Raw genomic sequence first — 18,669 nt, 5'->3', positions numbered from 1 at the left:
TATTAACACAACATCGTGTTCAAATAGAAATAAATTTCTAACTCATACTTGGGATCGAACGCTAGCCCCTTCTAATGAAAGGCCAGGTCGAAACCAACCATATCACGAGAGACCATAAAAGAAATTGGAACCTGACGCTACCTAGCTGTCCGAGGATTTACCTGGCGAGACATCAGTCTCATACCAGCGAGCTTTACCCAATTTCCCGGCCCACCACGTGACACAATTGGTAGTAATTCATTCAAATTACCCCTAATGAGTCAATATGGATAAATATTAACACAACATCGTGTTCAAATAGAAATAAATTTCTAACTCATACTTGGGATCGAACGCTAGCCCCTTCTAATGATAGGCCAGGTCGAAACCAACCATGTCACAAGAGACCATAAAAGAAATTGGAACCTGACGCTACCTAGCTGTCCGAGGATTTACCTGGCGAGACATCAGTCTCATACCAGCGAGTTTTACCCAATTTCCCGGCCCACCACGTGACACAATTGGTAGTAATTCATTCAAATTACCCCTAATGAGTCAATATGGATAAATATTAACACAACATCGTGTTCAAATAGAAATAAATTTCTACCTCATACTTGGGATCGAACGCTAGCCCCTTCTAATGAAAGGCCAGGTCGAAACCAACCATGTCACTAGAGACCATAAAAGAAATTGGAACCTTCATTAGAAGGGGCTAGCGTTCGATCCCAAGTATGAGGTAGAAATTTATTTCTATTTGAACACGATGTTGTGTTAATATTTATCCATATTGAGTTTGATAACAAGGGCCTCATGATCAACACAGTCAAAGGCAGCACTAAAATCAAGGCCAATCATACGAACTTCCTGACCACAATCAAGGGATTTCTGTACAGGATTAGAGATTGTAAGAAGGGCATCACATGCTCCATGGCCTGTACGAAAACCAAATTGCAAACTAGGGAATAGATGATTACCTTCTGCAAACCTTTTAAGACGTTTTACCAAAAGACGTTCAAAAACTTTAGATAATGTGGGAGTTATGGAAATTGGGTGGTAAGCCGTTGGACTTGAGCTAACACAAACACATTTACATAGAGGAGTAACATTACCAATTCTCCAACAAGTGCTAAAAGCTCCTCTTCTTTGGAGTTAAGAAATCTGCAGTCTTTATAAAATAACAAGGTAAAAATACCATTTGGGTCTACACCTCCATAAGCATCAAGGATCAACAACAGAGCTTCAATTTCACGAGATCGAAAGCTAAACTAGTTAGTTAAGCCTCAGGAAAACAGGAATGAGGAAGTTAGAGTTTCTCATTACTCTGTTTACTGTCAAAAACATCAGCCAAAAGGGTTGCCTTTTCCTTTGGACAGTGAGTGACAGCCATCTGGTTTAAGTACAGGAGGAACTTTTGCATCTACACCAAAGAGTGCAGATTTAAGGGTAGACCATCATTTATGTTCTTGAGTTGTACCAGAAAGGGTTTCTTTTATGGTTAAATTGTATTCCTTTTCTGTTGAAGCATAAACTCTCTGAGCAAACCTACTAAGCTAAGTATAGTTATTCCAGGTCAATTCTGATCTGTTACCCTTCCAAAGAGGATATGCCTCCTGCTTCTCCAAATAAGCACGTCTACAATCATCATTGAACCACGGTTTGTCTTTCACTCGGTACCTTAGCACATGAGAAGGGATACGCCTATCAATTATGTTGACTAGATTTTCATTCAAAGGGACAACAGGATCAACACTATTATATAATTACGACCAATTCAAGCACATAAGATCATGCAAAATCCCATTCCAGTCTGCTTGAGATTTCATATAAATTTTACAAGAGTATGATACATCAGGGAGAGGCTGCTCAGTCTTCACTACTAATGAAATCAAGGCATGATCAGATGTCCCGACTGGAGAACCAACCTTACATGTTATAACACCAGGGGAGTCTGTGTATACGAGGTCCAAGTAATTACAAGACCTGTGAGTAGCTTCACTTATGATTTGCTCACAGCCAGATTCAGAGGCAAAGTCTAAAGCTCTTAAGCTATGGCAATCGGTAGGAGAGATAGAACTTAACCACTCCCTATGGTGAGCATTGAAATCACCAACAAAGACAAAAGAAGCATTTCTATCATCTTCTTGTATCTTAGCCATAATGGTAAGAAGACAATCAAAGATAGAATCATCCATGTCTGGAATTCCGTAGATCCAACACAAATAAAAGTTGTTATACCTGCCACAAACTTTTATTACATGAATCTCATGACATCCACATTCATAGCAGGACTTATGAGAAACAGGGTACTCAGTCCTAATATGCACCGCCATTCCCCTGGTCCTAGGGATAGCATCACGTTTCAACATTATTGGTTTCTTAAAACCAGTTATAAGGAGCTCAGATGAGTGCCTCATATTAGAAACCAAAGTTTCTGAGCACAAAAGAATATCATACTGTCTGGACGCAACTGTAAGGACTTGAACATTTACATGGAGACCACGAATATTGCAATACAGTAGACGAAATTGATGAAATCTAGGACGTACTGGTCCCGGATTTTGCTTAATGCCTCCAGACAGCATAAGAATTAATGGTAATAAAAAAAGAGACATCTTACTTAAAAACTATATTAACAAGAATTATAACAAAAATATTATGTAAAGAAATATAAATAAAGTGATTAATTAAATCAATAGACTATAGAAAAATAAGTCGGAAAAACTGGTCAACATGGAGGAGCCGATTCACCATGCAAGGCTAAATACCCTCCAGGATAGCCACTTCAACTGAAGGGAGGACAGTAAGGATGGTTTGAGAAGAAAAAGAATCAGATAAGGAAAAGACAACCTCTTGATAAACCACCAGGCATCCATAGCCCTTCTGATAAGCCTGCCTAACACACCATTTCAAAAAAAGAAGAGTAAGAAAAAAAATAATATAGAATTGTGTGCCCGAGTATACCCTCAATCAAGAGAACTCTAACCCAATACAGTGGAAGACCATGGTACAGAGGCTATGGCACTACCCAAGACTAGAGAACAATGGTTTAACTTTGGAGTGTCCTTCTCCTAGAAAAGCTGCTTACCATAGCTAAAGAGTCTCTTCTACCCTTACCAAGAGAAAAGTACACTGAACAATTGAAATACAGTAATTAACCCCTTGGGTGAAGAAGTGTTTGGTAATCTCATTGTTGTCAAGTGTATGAGGAAAGATGAAAATCTGTAAGGAATAGTCCAGACTATTCGGTGTATGTGTAGGCAAAGAAAAAATAAACCGTAACCCGACAGAGGGATCCAATACATTACTGTCTGGCCAGTCAAAGGAACCAATAACTCTCTAGTGGTAGTATCTCAACGGGCGGCTAGTGCCCTGGCCAACCTACTACACACACACACACACACACACACACACACATATATATATATATATATATATATATATATATATAAATAAATATATATATATATATATATATATATAGATATATATATATATATATATATATATATATATATATATATATATATATAGATATGTATATATATGATATATGTATAAATATATATATATATGAATATAAATATATATATATATGAATATAAATATATATATATATATAGATATATATATATATATATATATATATATATATATATATATATAAATATGTATATATATAAATATATATATATATATATATATATATATATATATATATATATATATATATACAAATATATATATTTTTGGGCTCAAGCCATGACGTCCTGATGGAAGGTTCCTTCAGTAGCTTCCTCAGGGTATATATGACTAAATTGGATATTCCCAGAAAATTAAACTAAAGGTTTCACAGAATTCTAACTTCTGGCACGAGTATCCTAAAGGTTTCCCTTTAGGATTTCGTATATCAACAGGGGACGTATGCTTGACACGCCACATGGCTATCTGCACCCCACATAGCGTTTACGCTTCGAGGGGGAAGGTGGCAAGTTATCTGAGGAGCCGTTGCAAAGTTTTCCTCCTATGTTACTGTTACGGTACCTCGCGACGTAAACAAACGGCAGACATAGCTGTCCGCCATCTTGACTGACGTCACGTCCGTTCGCTTCATTCCGTTTTTGGTAGCGTCCCTGCATAGTTTGGTTTTTCCCAGTTTAAGCTTTTTCTTACGTCATGTCGCAATCTTCAGCCTCGCCTTCTTCTGGAAAGTTGAGTACCATATTCTTGTATTGTATAGATAAGCTCTAGCTGTAAAGTAACGATTTTTTATCCTTAAATCTTGTGTTTTGTGGCGGAGCTGTGCCTTGACCGGAGGCGTCATGTTGTGACGCTGCTGTTTGCCTCGCATGCTTTTTTAGTTAGCCAGAACAGCATTCCCGGTCTAATAACTAATTAAAATATCATTAGTTATTTAGTCTTCATTGCTAGGAATTAGTTATATTATGCTGTTGGTATTCTTCGGCGAACATAGTTAGCCGAATCCTTTGCTAGACTGCTAGCCTAACCCCTAGGCTCGATGCCTAAGTGTTCATGTATACTTCCTGCATGATATAATAAATGTTCCTAGTGTTATTTTACGAAATGAAAATTTAGGCATTTATTCATACAAGATTCAGTGATTGCACATGTGTTATTTCGCCTTCTAGGGACCATACAAGGGGTTTTGGGTGGTCTTATCATCGACTCACTTGCCCCTAACCTAACGTTGGGGCCCTTGTATGCCTCCTTACCTCCCCAGTTACCTTAATTAAGGTAATCTCCTCCCTCTGTGGTAGCCTAGGCTACATCCTAGCCCTCTTACCTTGAATAACATTCGGGTAGGTTAGGCTAGGATTGTTCTTTCCTTCTCCTCGCCATTGTTCATGGCTTGAGTTGGGACAGAACCCCAGGGTACTTGTCGTTCACCCCAGCTCACTTTAGGAGAATGTTTTTCTCCTACTGGTCCTGGCTGGAGGCTGAAGGCAGAAGGGTTCTGCCCTTCCCCCTAGTCTGCACTTGGTTGGGTCACAGCCCTTCCTCCCTGTAGCCTAGCGACTTGTCCTACCCCTGTCTTGCCTGGTCTGGGAGAATGGTTCTCCTAGCCTAGGTTAGGCAATCAGTGAGATTCTGTTTCTTTATAGTTTAGGACAGGACACTAGTGCCGTACCTAAGCTGAGCTAACCTACCCTAGGTTGGAGAGCGTTCTCTCCCCCCTAGATAGGCTGGCCTATAAACAGATTACCTTCTCTTGGGAGTGTAAGGGGGCGCTACGTCCCCCCTTCATCACTCCCTCTCAGGGCCCTTTCCCCCTCCCCCACTCTGTCCCTTTGTGTTGGCTTGCCATCACTCCCCTGTCCGCCATCCTACAACTCCACCGCTTGCCAGCGTGTTGTGGGATTGGCTGTGTTCTTCTGCTAGGTGGTCCGTTCTGCTACACTTCCCAAACATAGTTGAACTATGGGACAGTTTCGGCGGTCGGCCTGCCGGCGGAAGACCTCCCTTCTTTGAGTGTTCTCTGGCCCTCCCTTGGGCTGCCATAGGCAACATAGCCGTCTGCCGCCTCTCTGCTGCCGGATGATAGGTGTATCCTCCCCTTTCATGTGAACACTCCTTCCGGAGGAGGATTAGTTTGGGTACCGGGTATTACCCTTCCTTATCTTCCCTCCTTACCTTTCTCTCTATCTCGGTGCTGGCCCACTGTCGCCTCCACCTGCCTCATTGGATGACGTCAGTGATGGTCTACCATTGCCGGTTGCCTACTGGCTGCCGGGGCCGCCGTCCTGCCGGCGATCCGCCATTCCCAAAGTGTCTTCCTGTCTCTCTGCCACTTGGTATGTAGGCAACGATGGGTTCACATTTAGTTGAGTTTCTACCGGCGCTAGACCGGCCTCCGGCTCGCCGTCAGTCTGCCGGCGCTACTAGCCTTGGCTTACAGTGGACAGTCACCCCTCCCGACTGCCGCCCCTGTGCCGGCAGTCATTTTTATGCAGCTATGTATAGTAGCCAGTACTCCTCTGGTATTTCATACCATAGAATGAAGACTATTGTATACGGTTGTACGGTAAAACATTTCCAGCATATTCTGTGCCTCCTTGTGCAGTCTCTTGCCGGACGTTGCGGCCTCTCTCCAAAGCTGTCATATCGGCGAGGTGGAGAGGATGTCGGTTGTGTCCGATAACACCGAAAGGACCCTCATGGCTGAGGGTCAAGAAGAAGAAGAGGAGGATCAAGTGGAGTTCCTTGATTCGGAGGGCGAGGTCGCCCGAGCACCTTCTGCTGCTTCTGCTGTGGTCGAGGAGCCAGTTCCCTCGACCTCTGCTGTTTCGCTTCCTCCGCTGCCGACCACCCAGGATACCATCCAGGTCCTGGTAGCACTCATGGACGAGAGGTTCCGCAAAGGTCAAGAGGACCTCATGAGGCATTTCATGGGTTGGAAGCAACCGAAGAAACTCTCGGTCAAACAGCTTCCTCCTTGCTCTGTGTCAAATCCCTGGAGGTATGCCGAGCACATGCCAATAACGACGGGGCGCATTTTCATTAATGACAAAATGGGTGCCGTTCCCCTTGAAGAGGTAGAGTTCTACCCTAGCTTTGAGGCATATCCGGACTGTTACGTCAAGCTTAAGTCCAAACCGGCCTCCAAGGAGGAGACCGAACCTAAAGAAGTGATCATATTCGAGCACTCCAAGGCCCAGGCTATGCTGACTGATTGCCTCAAGAGTCGAGGCTTCACTAACTCCAAGATGCCAGCGTTGAGCAAGAAGCATCCATCCTTTCTTGCTCCTCTTACCATGGTCTTTCCCTTCGTGGAAAAGGCTCTACACGTGGTCTTGAAGGCGGTTGAGGAAGGAAAGCCCTGCCCTACACTGGAGGAGTGTAGGCCTCTCTCCCTTGCCTTAACCCCCGACGATAAAAGCTGGAAGGATATCCAGCTTACTTTCACGGTTGGGAAGCTGGAACCTGACGTCGCTGGACGTCAGTTTAATGAAGATCTCCCTAAGCTTAACGACCATCTGCTACGTAGGGAACAAGACACCAAAGAGAGGCTAGCTGCCTACCTATCCCATCAAGTTCAACTTGAGGCAATGGCCGGGGACATTCGGATCCCGGACTTCTACATGGTTCTTGCTAAGACCCACCTTGCGACCGTGATGAAGGATTTGTTCAGCTTCATCAAGGCCCGGAGAGCCTGTAGAGAGTACGGGTTCGCCAATGCAGCCGTCAAGCATGAACCCCGGAAACTGATCTCCTCCTACATCTGGGGCAAACATCTCTTCCCAACAGCTTTGGTAAAGGAGATTGTGGACAAGGCTGCCACTGAGAACCGGAACCTTCTCAACAAGTGGGGCATGTCCCGGAAGAGGAAGTCCTCTCAGGATGAAGGTCCACAACCTAAGAGGAAATCCTCCAAGCCTAGACCCCAACAGCGTCAAGCCAAATGCCAGTTTCCGGCTCCCACTACTCCCCAGATAGTAGCCCAGCCACAGCAGACCTTTCAGCTGGTCCCTCAACCAGTGGTGTCCCAATCACCAGTTTTCACTCCTGCCTACAAAAGACAGTCCTACCTTTTGTCCCAGAGGTAGAGGCTCCGGCAGAGACTCCTCTCGTCGTCTTTCCAGATGTAGAGGAGGAAGGGGAGCAAGCGGCCGAGGTGGTAAACCATTGGGAAACCAGAAGCAATGAAGTGCTTCCGGTGGGAGGAAGACTCCGCCACTTTCAGGATCGTTGGACCTTCGATCCTTGGGTACACAGCATCATCACGAAGTGACTAGGGTGGAGTTGGATACAACCACCTCCAATCTTCCACCAATTCTTCCAGCCCTCAACCCCATCCTAGAAGAATATGTCCTAGAACTCTTGAACAAGAAGGTGATCAAGAGGGTGAAGTCCACCAGGTTCCAGGGAAGACTGTTTTGTGTTCCCAAGAAGGACTCAGACAAGCTCAGAGTCATTCTCGACTTGTCCCCTCTCAACAATTTCATTGCGAACAACAAATTCAAGATGCTGACTCTTCAACATATAAGAGCCCTACTGCCTCACAAGGCTTACACGGTCTCAATAGACCTGGCGGATGTCTATTGGCACATTCCAATGAATCACCAAGCTTCCTCCTACCTAGGATTCAGGCTCCAAAGTAGAAACTACGCCTTCAGGGCCATGCCCTTCGGGTTCAACGTTGCTCCAAGAATCTTCACGAAACTAGCAGACACGATCGTCCACCAGCTACGCCTTCAAGGTGTCCAGGTGATGGCTTACTTAGACGATTGGCTGGTTTGGGCGCCATCATCAGAAGAATGTTTGCGTGCCTGCAGAAAGGTGCCCCAATTCCTGGAACATCTGGGTTTCAAAATCAACACCAAGAAGTCTTGCTTGTCTCCAGCTCAGAAGTTTCAATGGTTAGGAATCCATTGGAATCTTCAGTCACACCACCTTTCCATCCCTCTGAAGAAAAGGAAGGAAATAGCTGGATCTGTCAAAAGACTTCTCAAATCCAAATGGATTTCAAGACGACAGCAGGAGCGGGTACTCGGCTCCCTACAGTTCGCCTCAGTGACAGACCCAGTGCTACGAGCACAGCTAAAGGATGCTTCAGGAGTCTGGAGACGAAAAGCATCCATCGCTCGAAGAGATCTCAAGAGACCCCTACCAAACAGGCTTCGCTCACTCCTCAAGCTTTGGTCAGAAGCAAGGATCTTGAAAAGATCTGTTCCTCTTCAACCACCACCTCCATCGATCAACATCCACACGGATGCCTTGCTAGAGGGATGGGTGGGGGTCACTCCCACCAACGACAAGTTCAAGGAACATGGTCTCCCCTGTTCAAGACGTTTCACATCAACATCTTGGAGGCCATGGCGGTTCTTCTCACTCTGAAGAAACTATCCCCTCGTCCTTCGATCCACATTCGTCTAACTCTGGACAGCTCCGTGGTGGTCAGATATCTCAACTGTCAGGGCTCAAGATCGCCCCACCTCAACCAAGTGCTGCTACCCATTTTCTGCCTAGCGGACAGGAAAAAATGGCACTTGTCTGCAGTTCACCTACAAGGATTCTGCAATGTGACGGCGGACGCTCTATCGAGGACAAGCCCCATAGAGTCGGAATGGTCCCTAGACGCAAGATCATTCTCCTTCATCTCCTGTCAAGTCCCGGACCTGCAGATCGACCTATTCGTGACAAGCGACAACAATCAACTTCCTCGGTATGTGGCCCCATACGAGGACCCCAAAGCGGAAGCAGTGGACGCCATGTCCCTGGATTGGAACAGATGGTCCAAGATTTACCTGTTCCCTCCACCCAATCTTCTGCTGAAAGTCCTCTCCAAACTGAGAACCTTCAAGGGAACAGCAGCCCTAGTGGCTCCCAAGTGGCCCCGGAGCAACTGGTTTCCCCTAGTCCTGGAGCTACAGCCCAAGCTGATCCCTCTGCCGGGCCCAGTGCTCTCCCAGCAGGTGCAGAAGTCGACTGTCTTCAATTCATCAAAGAAAGTCCAAGACCTTCATGACCTTCATCTCATGATTTTCTCTCCCTAGCTGTGAAGAAAAGGTTTGGAATCTCGAAGAAAAGTTTAGACTTCCTAGAGGAATACAAAACAAGGTCTACCAGAAGGCAATATGAATCATCCTGGAAGAAGTAGGTATCCTTTGTCAAGGCAAAAAATCCCACGGAAATCTCTGTAGGTTTTTGTATGTCCTTCTTTATTCACCTTCATGGACAAGGCTTGGCAGCCAACACGATTTCCACTTGTAAATCGGCCTTGACAAGACCACTGCTGTACGCCTTCCAAATAGATTTGTCCAACGAAATCTTTAACAAACTTCCGAAGGCATGTGCTAGACTCCGTCCTGCACTTCCACCGAGACCCATCACCTGGTCCCTGGATAAGGTGCTCCATTTTGCCTCTAGCTTGGACAACGAATCTTGACCTCTGAAAGACTTGACTCAAAAAGGGATTTTCCTTTTTGCTCTCGCCTCGAGAGCCCGAATCAGTGAAATAGTGGCTTTATCAAGAGAAGAGGGCCAGATACAGTTCGCCGACACAGGGGAACTTACCCTCTTCCCCGACCCTACGTTTCTCGCCAAAAACGAACTCCCCACCAAGAGATGGGGACCTTGGAGAATCTGCCCTCTGAAGGAAGATGTCTCTCTATGCCCAGTGGAGAGTCTTAAGGTCTATCTTCGAAGAACTTCAGACTTTGGCGGAGGACAGCTTTTTAAAGGAGAAACATCGGGTAGTGACCTGTCACTTAAACAACTAAGGGCGAAAATCACCTACTTTATTCGCAGAGCGGATCCTGACAGTACACCCGCAGGTCATGATCCTAGGAAAGTCGCCTCTTCCCTAAATTTTTTCCAAGGCATGGATTTTGAAAGCCTCCGATCCTTCACAGGCTGGAAATCCTCAAGGGTGTTCTTTAAACACTATGCGAAGCAGGTGCACGAAGTTAAACGTTTCGTGGTAGCAGCAGGTAGTGTATTGAAACCATCTCCTTAGTGCTGCGTAGAACAGTGAGTTATTTCGGGACTCTTAACTCAACGGGTGCCTGTGTTGACCCTAGTGCGATACATAGTGATTTCAGGTGCTAAGTGTCACAAAAGACTGTTCTTCCTCAAGGTGAAGTGACATAGATTCTAACACGTGTGCCACATGTTCTTGGACATGAAGTGTATTGTGATTCTTAAAGACTTTAGTTCCCCTGGAACTTATGTGTATAAAGGCAAGTTCTTCCCTTTCAGATTCCACATCACCGTCTTTCAGTTCATGATCTGTCTGTTAATCAACAATTTTATTGTAAATTATTTACCTTATTTTACTTTATTGCAATTTATTGAATAAAATAGATATTTTATTTACCATATGCGTCTTATTTCGCCTTCACATGTGAAAATAAATTGCTGTTACTGAGTTTCAATGCCCCTAATTCTTTGTTATTATATTATGTATAATATTTATCATGTCTGAGATATGCTCACCAAGCAAGTGAAATATTGTTCCTACACAAATATTTAACTTTCTGATCTGTCCACGAGACCGGCACGATCCTCGCATCCAGGTGAGTGTATCTTCATCAGGGTACTTCAAGATGTTCCTATTGTCCAAACAGGACCTCCCTGCCAGGGGGGCAGGAAACCATATCATTGTTTATGCCACTGGTAGTGACATATAACGGAGATGTCACGGTTTCTAAGGTCACCAGACCAAAGGAATATTGTTTGAAGTAGAAGGCACTTTGAAATGGGGAAAAACCACGATACACTAATTCTCTGGTACACTTCCATCAGGATGTCATGGCTTGAGCCCAAAAAACGGATTTTGAGCAAAGCAAAAAATGTATTTTTGGGTGAGATGGCCATGACGTCCTGATGGACCCGCCCTACTAGTTCTAGTTTAGCCTGTCAGGCCCCTCCCTTTCATATTGTATCGTGGAGGCTGGCAGAAACGCTGAATACGGAATGAAGTGGACGGACGTGACGTCAGTCAAGATGGCGGACAGCTATGGCTGCTGTTTGTTTACGTCGCGAGGTACCGTAACAGTAACGTAGGAGGATAACTTTGCAACGGCTTCTCAGATAACTTACCACCTTCCCCCTTGAAGCGTAAACGCTATGTGGGGTGCAGATAGCCATGTGGCGTGTCAGGCACACGTCCCCTATTGATATATGATATCCTAAAGGGAAACCTTTAGGGTACTCGTGCCAGAAGTTAGAATTCTGTGAAACCTTTAGTTTAATTCTCTGGGAATATCTACTGTAGTCATATATACCCTCAGGAAGCTACTGAAGGAACCTTCCATCAGGACGTCATGGACATCTCACCCAAAAATATATATATATATATATATATATATATATATATATATATATATATATATGTATATATATATATATATATATGTATATATATATGTATATATATATATATATATATATATATATATATGTGTGTGCATATATAATATATATATATATATATATATATATATATATATATATATATATATATATATATATATATATATATATATTTATACAGTATATGTATATATGTATATACAGTATATATATATATATATATATATATATATATATATATATATATATGTATATATATATGTATATGTGTATATATATATATATATATATATATATATATATATATATATAATATATATACATATAGACATATAGACATAGATGTATGATAAATTTTGCACATTTAAATGTGTTTTTCATATTTCAAATAAGCCATATATATTAATACATTAAAGTCTCGATTCTCTTTACGACCTCAGGATTAGAGCCCCAGGCGAAATGACTCAAAAACTTTAGTATCTAACTGGCCGGGTTTCGAACCCTGGTCCAGGATACTTGTATGACAGTGACCTTACCACTTACCCACTTTTTATGAAGTATATAATTCTTTATGGAGTTACTAGATGTATATGTTTATTGTGAAATTGAATAAAAAAATGCAGTGTCTTTATCACAGGTAGTTTTGATCAGCGACATATTACTGTACGTAATCATCTTCTGAATTTGATCGAGAATGAATTTGTGATACGGTGTCCTTCACCCAAAGATCCAAACAAACTTGTGCCAGAATTAGACATCAAATCTGAAGATTTATATAGGTGAGTTCCATGCTTCGAATCCAGTAGGTTTGTGACCACTGGGCTGATCAGAATAGCCTTCAGTCAATATTGTTTGTAATACATTTGTTCTGGTATATGGTTTTCCCTGTGTATTATATTAGAAACATAATAATTTTTTTTATCATGTCTGAAATCTAAATGAAACTAATAGTTTTTTTTCAATATTTATGAACTATTATATTGTATTTAACAAGTTTTGTATGCATGGCGATTCTTGATTTATCACTTTTGATAGATTTTAAGATGGTAATTTTATTTGTTTATCATGTTTATGGGTGATTATTATCTCGTATAGTTATTAATGATGTTTTTTTACAAACAAGGGTTTTCTATTATAGAAAATAAAAACAAAAGTAAAGAATAAACCTGAGGGTAAGTAGGTAAGTAGAAAAATTCTTGATTAATTGTTAATTTTTCAGAGTGTAAAATCTTGCGTAGTTTGCATAAGTAGCTGTCATCTTTCTCACGTACTGACTTTGTGTTGAGACGATTGGAAAAATGTTCTTGATCCATTCAAAATGTAGGAAAATGGAAATGAAAGCAATTATTAAGTTTCTCACAAAGCATGGATTAAAACCAAGAAACATCATTGAAGGCTTCAAACAAGTTGATAATGGATAAATATGACAAATTCGTAGGTAATTTGTATTTTTCCTAACTATACAAACCTTAGCTATTTAATATGGGTAATTACTTTCGGCGTAGCTGAAATGACGAGCCATTAGAATTTTAACGAGGGTTTACTACCCTACCGCTAGTTAGCGGGGGGTAGGGAGGGTAACTTGCTGCCCCCTCCCCCCCTTACACACACCTGTGATTTAGCTCACTTTGCTTAGAGGTAGGACTTCACGGGGGATAGGGCTGGCGGGCAAGTTTGATTAAATAGCTAAGGTTTGTATATTTAGGAAAAATACAAATTACCTACGAATTTGTCATTTGTTCCGTAACTGAAATACAAACCACGCTATTTAATATGGGTGACTCACCCCTTAGGAAGGGAGGTAAGTCCCCAGCCAGTATTGGCTTTTGGCTTTGCCCGGGGACTCAGTATCTGAGTTTGTCAGCACTCAACAATAAGGAGTCCCTGCACCTCGCTAGAACCTTGCTATGCAAGGGCTGCGGCCTACGTAAGCTGTGTGTGAAGGTATGAAGTGTGACTCGTCCTAGGAAGTTGACATGAAGTCCTTTAGATGGAAACTTTAGGCAAGGACTCTCCCAATACCACCTCGTCAGGGTATGGGGACGTGTCAGTATTAACTTAATACTAGGAGCACAAGGAAACATGGTTTACCTGCAGTGGTTCGAGGTCAGCTGTGCAGAGAACCCAGGATGCTGCTTTCCCCAAGAGAGTGGAGGATGAAGAAAAGAATAAGGGCCAGACAAATCTTTTCATTCATGCAAACTAAGACCGGGTAACAGTGCCCTCAACCTTCTGCTACTTGTCCATTAAGGAGCCTGAGGTTTTAAACAGCTGTTGTGCTGCCAACACAGGGCCGATAGAGAACTTATCGAGCCTCCTGTGTGTCACGTCTTGCAGGTAGTGGGCTGTGAAGGTCCCCTGACGCTTCCACACCCCCGCTTGTAGAACCTGCGTCACTGAAAAGTTCTTCTTGAAGGCCAGGGACGTAGCTACGCCCCTGACATCATGTGCTCTAGGGCGACGTGACGGAGGAGGGTCAGGATTCAGGGACAGATGGATCACCCTACGAAACCATGCCGAGATGGTATTCTCGGTGACCCTCCTCTTTGTTCTCCCAGTGCTCACAAACAAAGCTTGCACTTGGGGACGAACTGCAGTCGTTCTTTTGAGGTATAGCCTCAGACTCCTTACTGGACACAGTAGGGGATGGTCTGGGTCATCTGTTATAGAACGAAGACTCGAAATCCGGAAAGAGTCGAATCGAGGGTCCGACCCTCCCGGATTCTGAGTCTTAGCAACAAACTCAGGGACGAATCTGAACGTTACCTCCCCCCATCCCCTTGCATGGGCGATGTCATATGAGAGACCATGAAGTTCACTGTCTCGCTTGGCCAAGGCCAAAGCTAGTAGGAACACCGTCTTCCAAGTTAGGTGTGGATCTGAAGCCTGGCGTAATGGTTCGTCGGGAGGTCTCTTAAGAGACATGAGAACTCGAACCACGATCCATGGAGGAGGTCTCACTTCCGACTGAGGGCAGGTAAGTTCATAACTTCGTATGAGTAGGGAAAGTTCCAGCGAGGAAGAGATGTCCACTCCTTTGAGCCTGAAGGCTAGACTTAAGGCTGAGTGATAGCCTTTCACTGCCGAGACTGAAAGGCGCATTCTTCCCGCAAATACACGAAGAACTCCGCTATTTTTGGAATAGTGGCATCGAGTGGAGAGATACCCCTTCCACGACACCAACCACAGGAAACTCTCCACTTTGCCTGGTAGACCCCTGCGGATGACCTACGCAGGTGTCCAGACATCCTGTTCGCAACTTGTTGTAAAAATCCCCTTTCAGTGAGGAGATGCTGGATAGTCTCCAGGCGTGAAGTCGAAGCGAAGCTACGGCTTTGTGAAAGATGTTGGCGTGTGGTTGTTTGAGTAGCTCGTGTCACGGAGGGAGTTCTCTCGGAAGCTCCGTTAGTAGTTGCAGAAGGTCTGGAAACCATTCTGTGTGATGCCATAGCGGAGCTATAAGGGTCATCGAGAGATTGACCGATATTCTGGTCTTGTTGAGCACCGTCCTCATCAGACAGAACGGGGGAAAGGCGTACACGTCGGTGTTGTCCCACCGTTGTTGGAAGGCATCTTGCCAGAGTGCCTTGGGATCCGGGACTGGGGAGCAGTACAGCGGGGGCTTGAAGTTCAGCACTGTAGCGAACAGACCCACCGTCGGGGAAGCCCACAAAGTCAGGACTTTGTTGGCTACTAGATGATCCAAAGACCACTCGGTATTCACTATCTGAGACGCTCTGCTCAGACTGTCGGCGAGCTCAATCCTCTTGCCTGGAATGAAGCGAGGCGATAGTGGAATCGAGTGGACTTCGGTCCATCTCAGTATCTCTACTACGAGATGGGATAGCTGCTCTGAAAAGGTACCTCCTTGCTTGATGATGTAAGCCACTACTGTGGTGTTGTCGCTCATCACCACCACAGAGTGACCCGCCAGGTATTGTCGGAACTGTTGATGTGCCAGGAATACGGCCTTCATTTCTAGCAGATTTATATGGAGCCACTTTTCTGATTCTGACCATTGGCCTGAGGTCCTGCTTCACGTCCTTAGGCTCGAACAGGTTCGTTTCCATAACGGAAGAATGTCTGAGCCTGTAGATTTCGGTGCTAGGGACCTCCCGGTATTGTCTTGGAGTCCTTTGACTCCCTCTTGGGAGGGATGCAGGACTCCAACAACGACGGAGGCAGGCTCTTCTCCACCCTTATTCGAGAAGACTTTACTACACGAGGTGGGGTTTCCCTCAATGGTGTGATGGGGAACGTCTCACCTCACGTGACTCTCCTGAGGACGGGAAATCTTCGTCCGAAGGGGAAGGAGCAAAGTCTGAGGGGGTAGGGTGCCTGCCTCGAAGTTACCGCGTCAGAAACTCCTCTTTTCCTCTTCAGGGGAGTGGATGCAGCCAAGGATTTGTGGCCCAACTCAGAGAGAACAGGCATGAAAGCCTGTACTACTGCTCTGATCAGAGCCCCAAACCAGGGCTGCCGGCTGACGGCTGCGCTGTCAGACACTCCCTCTAAAGGGGAAGCAACCTGTAAGAAGAAAAAAGATAAGGAAGAAATGTCCCTGGACCTTTCTGGAACCTTCCCCCCTACCAGCAAGCGCGCTGTTCTGTGCTTGCGGGGGGGCAGGGGGGGGGAATGCGGTGATGGCGCCCTTACCGCGCGTTGCTGAGAGGGTATTCGCAATTGCGTTGGGGAGCGCGCTGACGCTCGCGCGATGGGAAATACCCTGGTCTCGCACGCGGGAGACTCTTGAAACGCTCGCGCGGGCGAGACTTCATAGAGTGCACAGGAATCAGATTGACGTGCAGGATCAGAATGAAGAGCTCGTCAGGGCCAGAATGTTGGCACCACGCGCGCGTACGAGTTTGTTGGTGCGCGCGCGGAAGACCATCGGTGCGCGCGAGCACGCAAGACTATTGGCGCGCGTGGGAGACCATCGGTACCCGCGCGCGGAAAAGATCGTCGGCGCTTGCGCGCGTAAGAAGATCGTCGGCGCTTGCGCGCGTAAGAAGATCGTCGGCGCTTGTGCGCGTTAGAAGATTGGCGAGCGCGCGCGCTAAGGTAGCGTTGCGCGTGCGGGAAACCATCAGTACCCGCGCGCGGATGATCATCGGCGCTTGCGCGCGTAAGAAGATCGTTGGCGCTTGCGCGCGTAAGAAGATCGTCGGCGCTTGCGCGCGTAAGAAGATCGTTGGCGCTTGCGCGCGTAAGAAGATCGTCGGCGCTTGCGCGCGTAAGAAGATCGTTGGCGCTTGCGCGCGTAAAAAGATCGTCTGCAAGCGTGTGCGCGCGGTTCACGCGCTAGGTTGAAGGGTCAGCTGGTAGGACGATCAGGAACTGGGATGTGTCCTTAAAAAAAGGTTGGGCATCCTCCGATGAGGACCGTAAGCAGGTCTGCTTTAGAGTCCAGGACCGAAGTCCTTCGTTGCAGCGCAAGGTTGAGCTGGTAGATCTGTAGGTCAGCTGGCAGGACGATCATCACTGGAAGTTCTGCTTGATCCTCTGAGGCGGGGTCTCTATGAGAGACCTCTCCCGCGAACGAGAGAGGTGCCCTTCGTAGAAGAGACTTGGAGACACTCGTGGTGATGCCCCATAGAGCCGTTGGATCAGCAAGCTGACCTTATCAGGAACGATCCTCCGAAGAGGAGTCTCTATGAGTGGCCTCTCTCGCGAACGAGAGAGGTGACACTTCGTAGAAGAGACCAGTGACGTCCCTTAGGGCCGTTGGATCAGCAAGCTGACCTTATCAGGAACGATCCTCCGAAGAGGAGTCTCTATGAGTTGCCTCTCTCGCGAACGAGAGAGGTGACAATTCGTATAAGAGACCTGTGACGCCCCTTAGGGCCGTTGGATCAGCAAGCTGACCTTATCAGGAACGATCCTCCGAAGAGGAGTCTCTATGAGTGGCCTCTCTCGCGAATGAGAGAGGTGAACACTTCGTAGAAGAGACTTGCTAAGACTGTGCTCCACCCCTGAAGGAAGAGAAACTCAGCAAGGGGGGAGAAAAGTCTGGCCGATGGTCAGCAAGTGAGTTGAAGACAATGAAGTTATTAAGGTATGGGAAGTTCTCCCTCTGAAGGGAGAAATCCTCATACCTGGGGAGGAAACCTCCCTCTGAAGGGAGAAATCCTCATACCTGGGGAGGAAACCTCCCTCGGAAGGGAAGTTGTCCAACCCCTGGAGGCAAACTTCCTTTAGCGTTCTAAGATGATCTGAAGTTCTGGCACGTTGTCACGGGAGTACTTCTAAGAGAAGGGATAACGCCCGTGATGACGTCCTCTGAGGGACGGCAGCGACAGCAGATTCCCCAGTCATGAACAGGACAGCTCGGCAGTGACAGCAGACTCCTCAGTCTTGAACAGGACAGCTCTGCTTCGTTGGCACACTTTAGTCGAACGAAGAAAAACTGTATAGTTAACTGGGAAAATAAAATTGAATAATTATTTTAACAGAAATCCCCCAGGGAGGAACTCCAAAGAGGAACCCCGAGGGAATAACATAAAATAAGAATTAAGTATGCGCCCTCCTTCTCCAGATGGCATCCACGGGAGAAGGGGGCCGGAGTAACTAATAAAAACAGAATTGTAACAGAATTATAATTATCTAAATCATCTAAGAATATACACTAATAGTGAGAACCACTGACCCCCGAAGGGATGTGTTCCCCACGGAGAAGCTGAAAAGTTAAAATACAATTAGATTTCACTAAAAATAATTGAGACAAACAACGAAAAAATCAATCTAACCCGCAATGGGAAAGGAGCTATCGTAATAGTATGTAGTGTAGTAAAGGTGAACGACCTCGAGTAGAGAGAGACTGTAGTCAATCTAAAAAAAGGCTACCTTCCCTTCGTC

General features: G+C 45.2%; 1 protein-coding gene across 1 annotated transcript in view; it reads left to right on the top strand.

Annotated features, from left to right (window-relative positions):
- The window catches only part of Polr3C (RNA polymerase III subunit C), a 155,482-nt gene that overhangs the window by 77,196 nt on the left and 59,617 nt on the right, over nucleotides 1-18,669 (top strand). The window contains exon 4 of the mRNA XM_068350018.1: nucleotides 12,452-12,593. Coding sequence (XP_068206119.1) covers nucleotides 12,452-12,593 — 142 coding nt within the window. The remainder of the gene's footprint in view (nucleotides 1-12,451; nucleotides 12,594-18,669) is intronic.

Source organism: Palaemon carinicauda, chromosome 26 (genome assembly GCF_036898095.1).
Source record: "Palaemon carinicauda isolate YSFRI2023 chromosome 26, ASM3689809v2, whole genome shotgun sequence".
In the NCBI taxonomy this organism is placed as follows: Eukaryota; Metazoa; Arthropoda; class Malacostraca; order Decapoda; family Palaemonidae; genus Palaemon; species Palaemon carinicauda.
The sequence above is the reverse complement of the archived record's forward strand: the minus strand, read 5'-3'. Positions and strand labels throughout refer to the sequence as shown.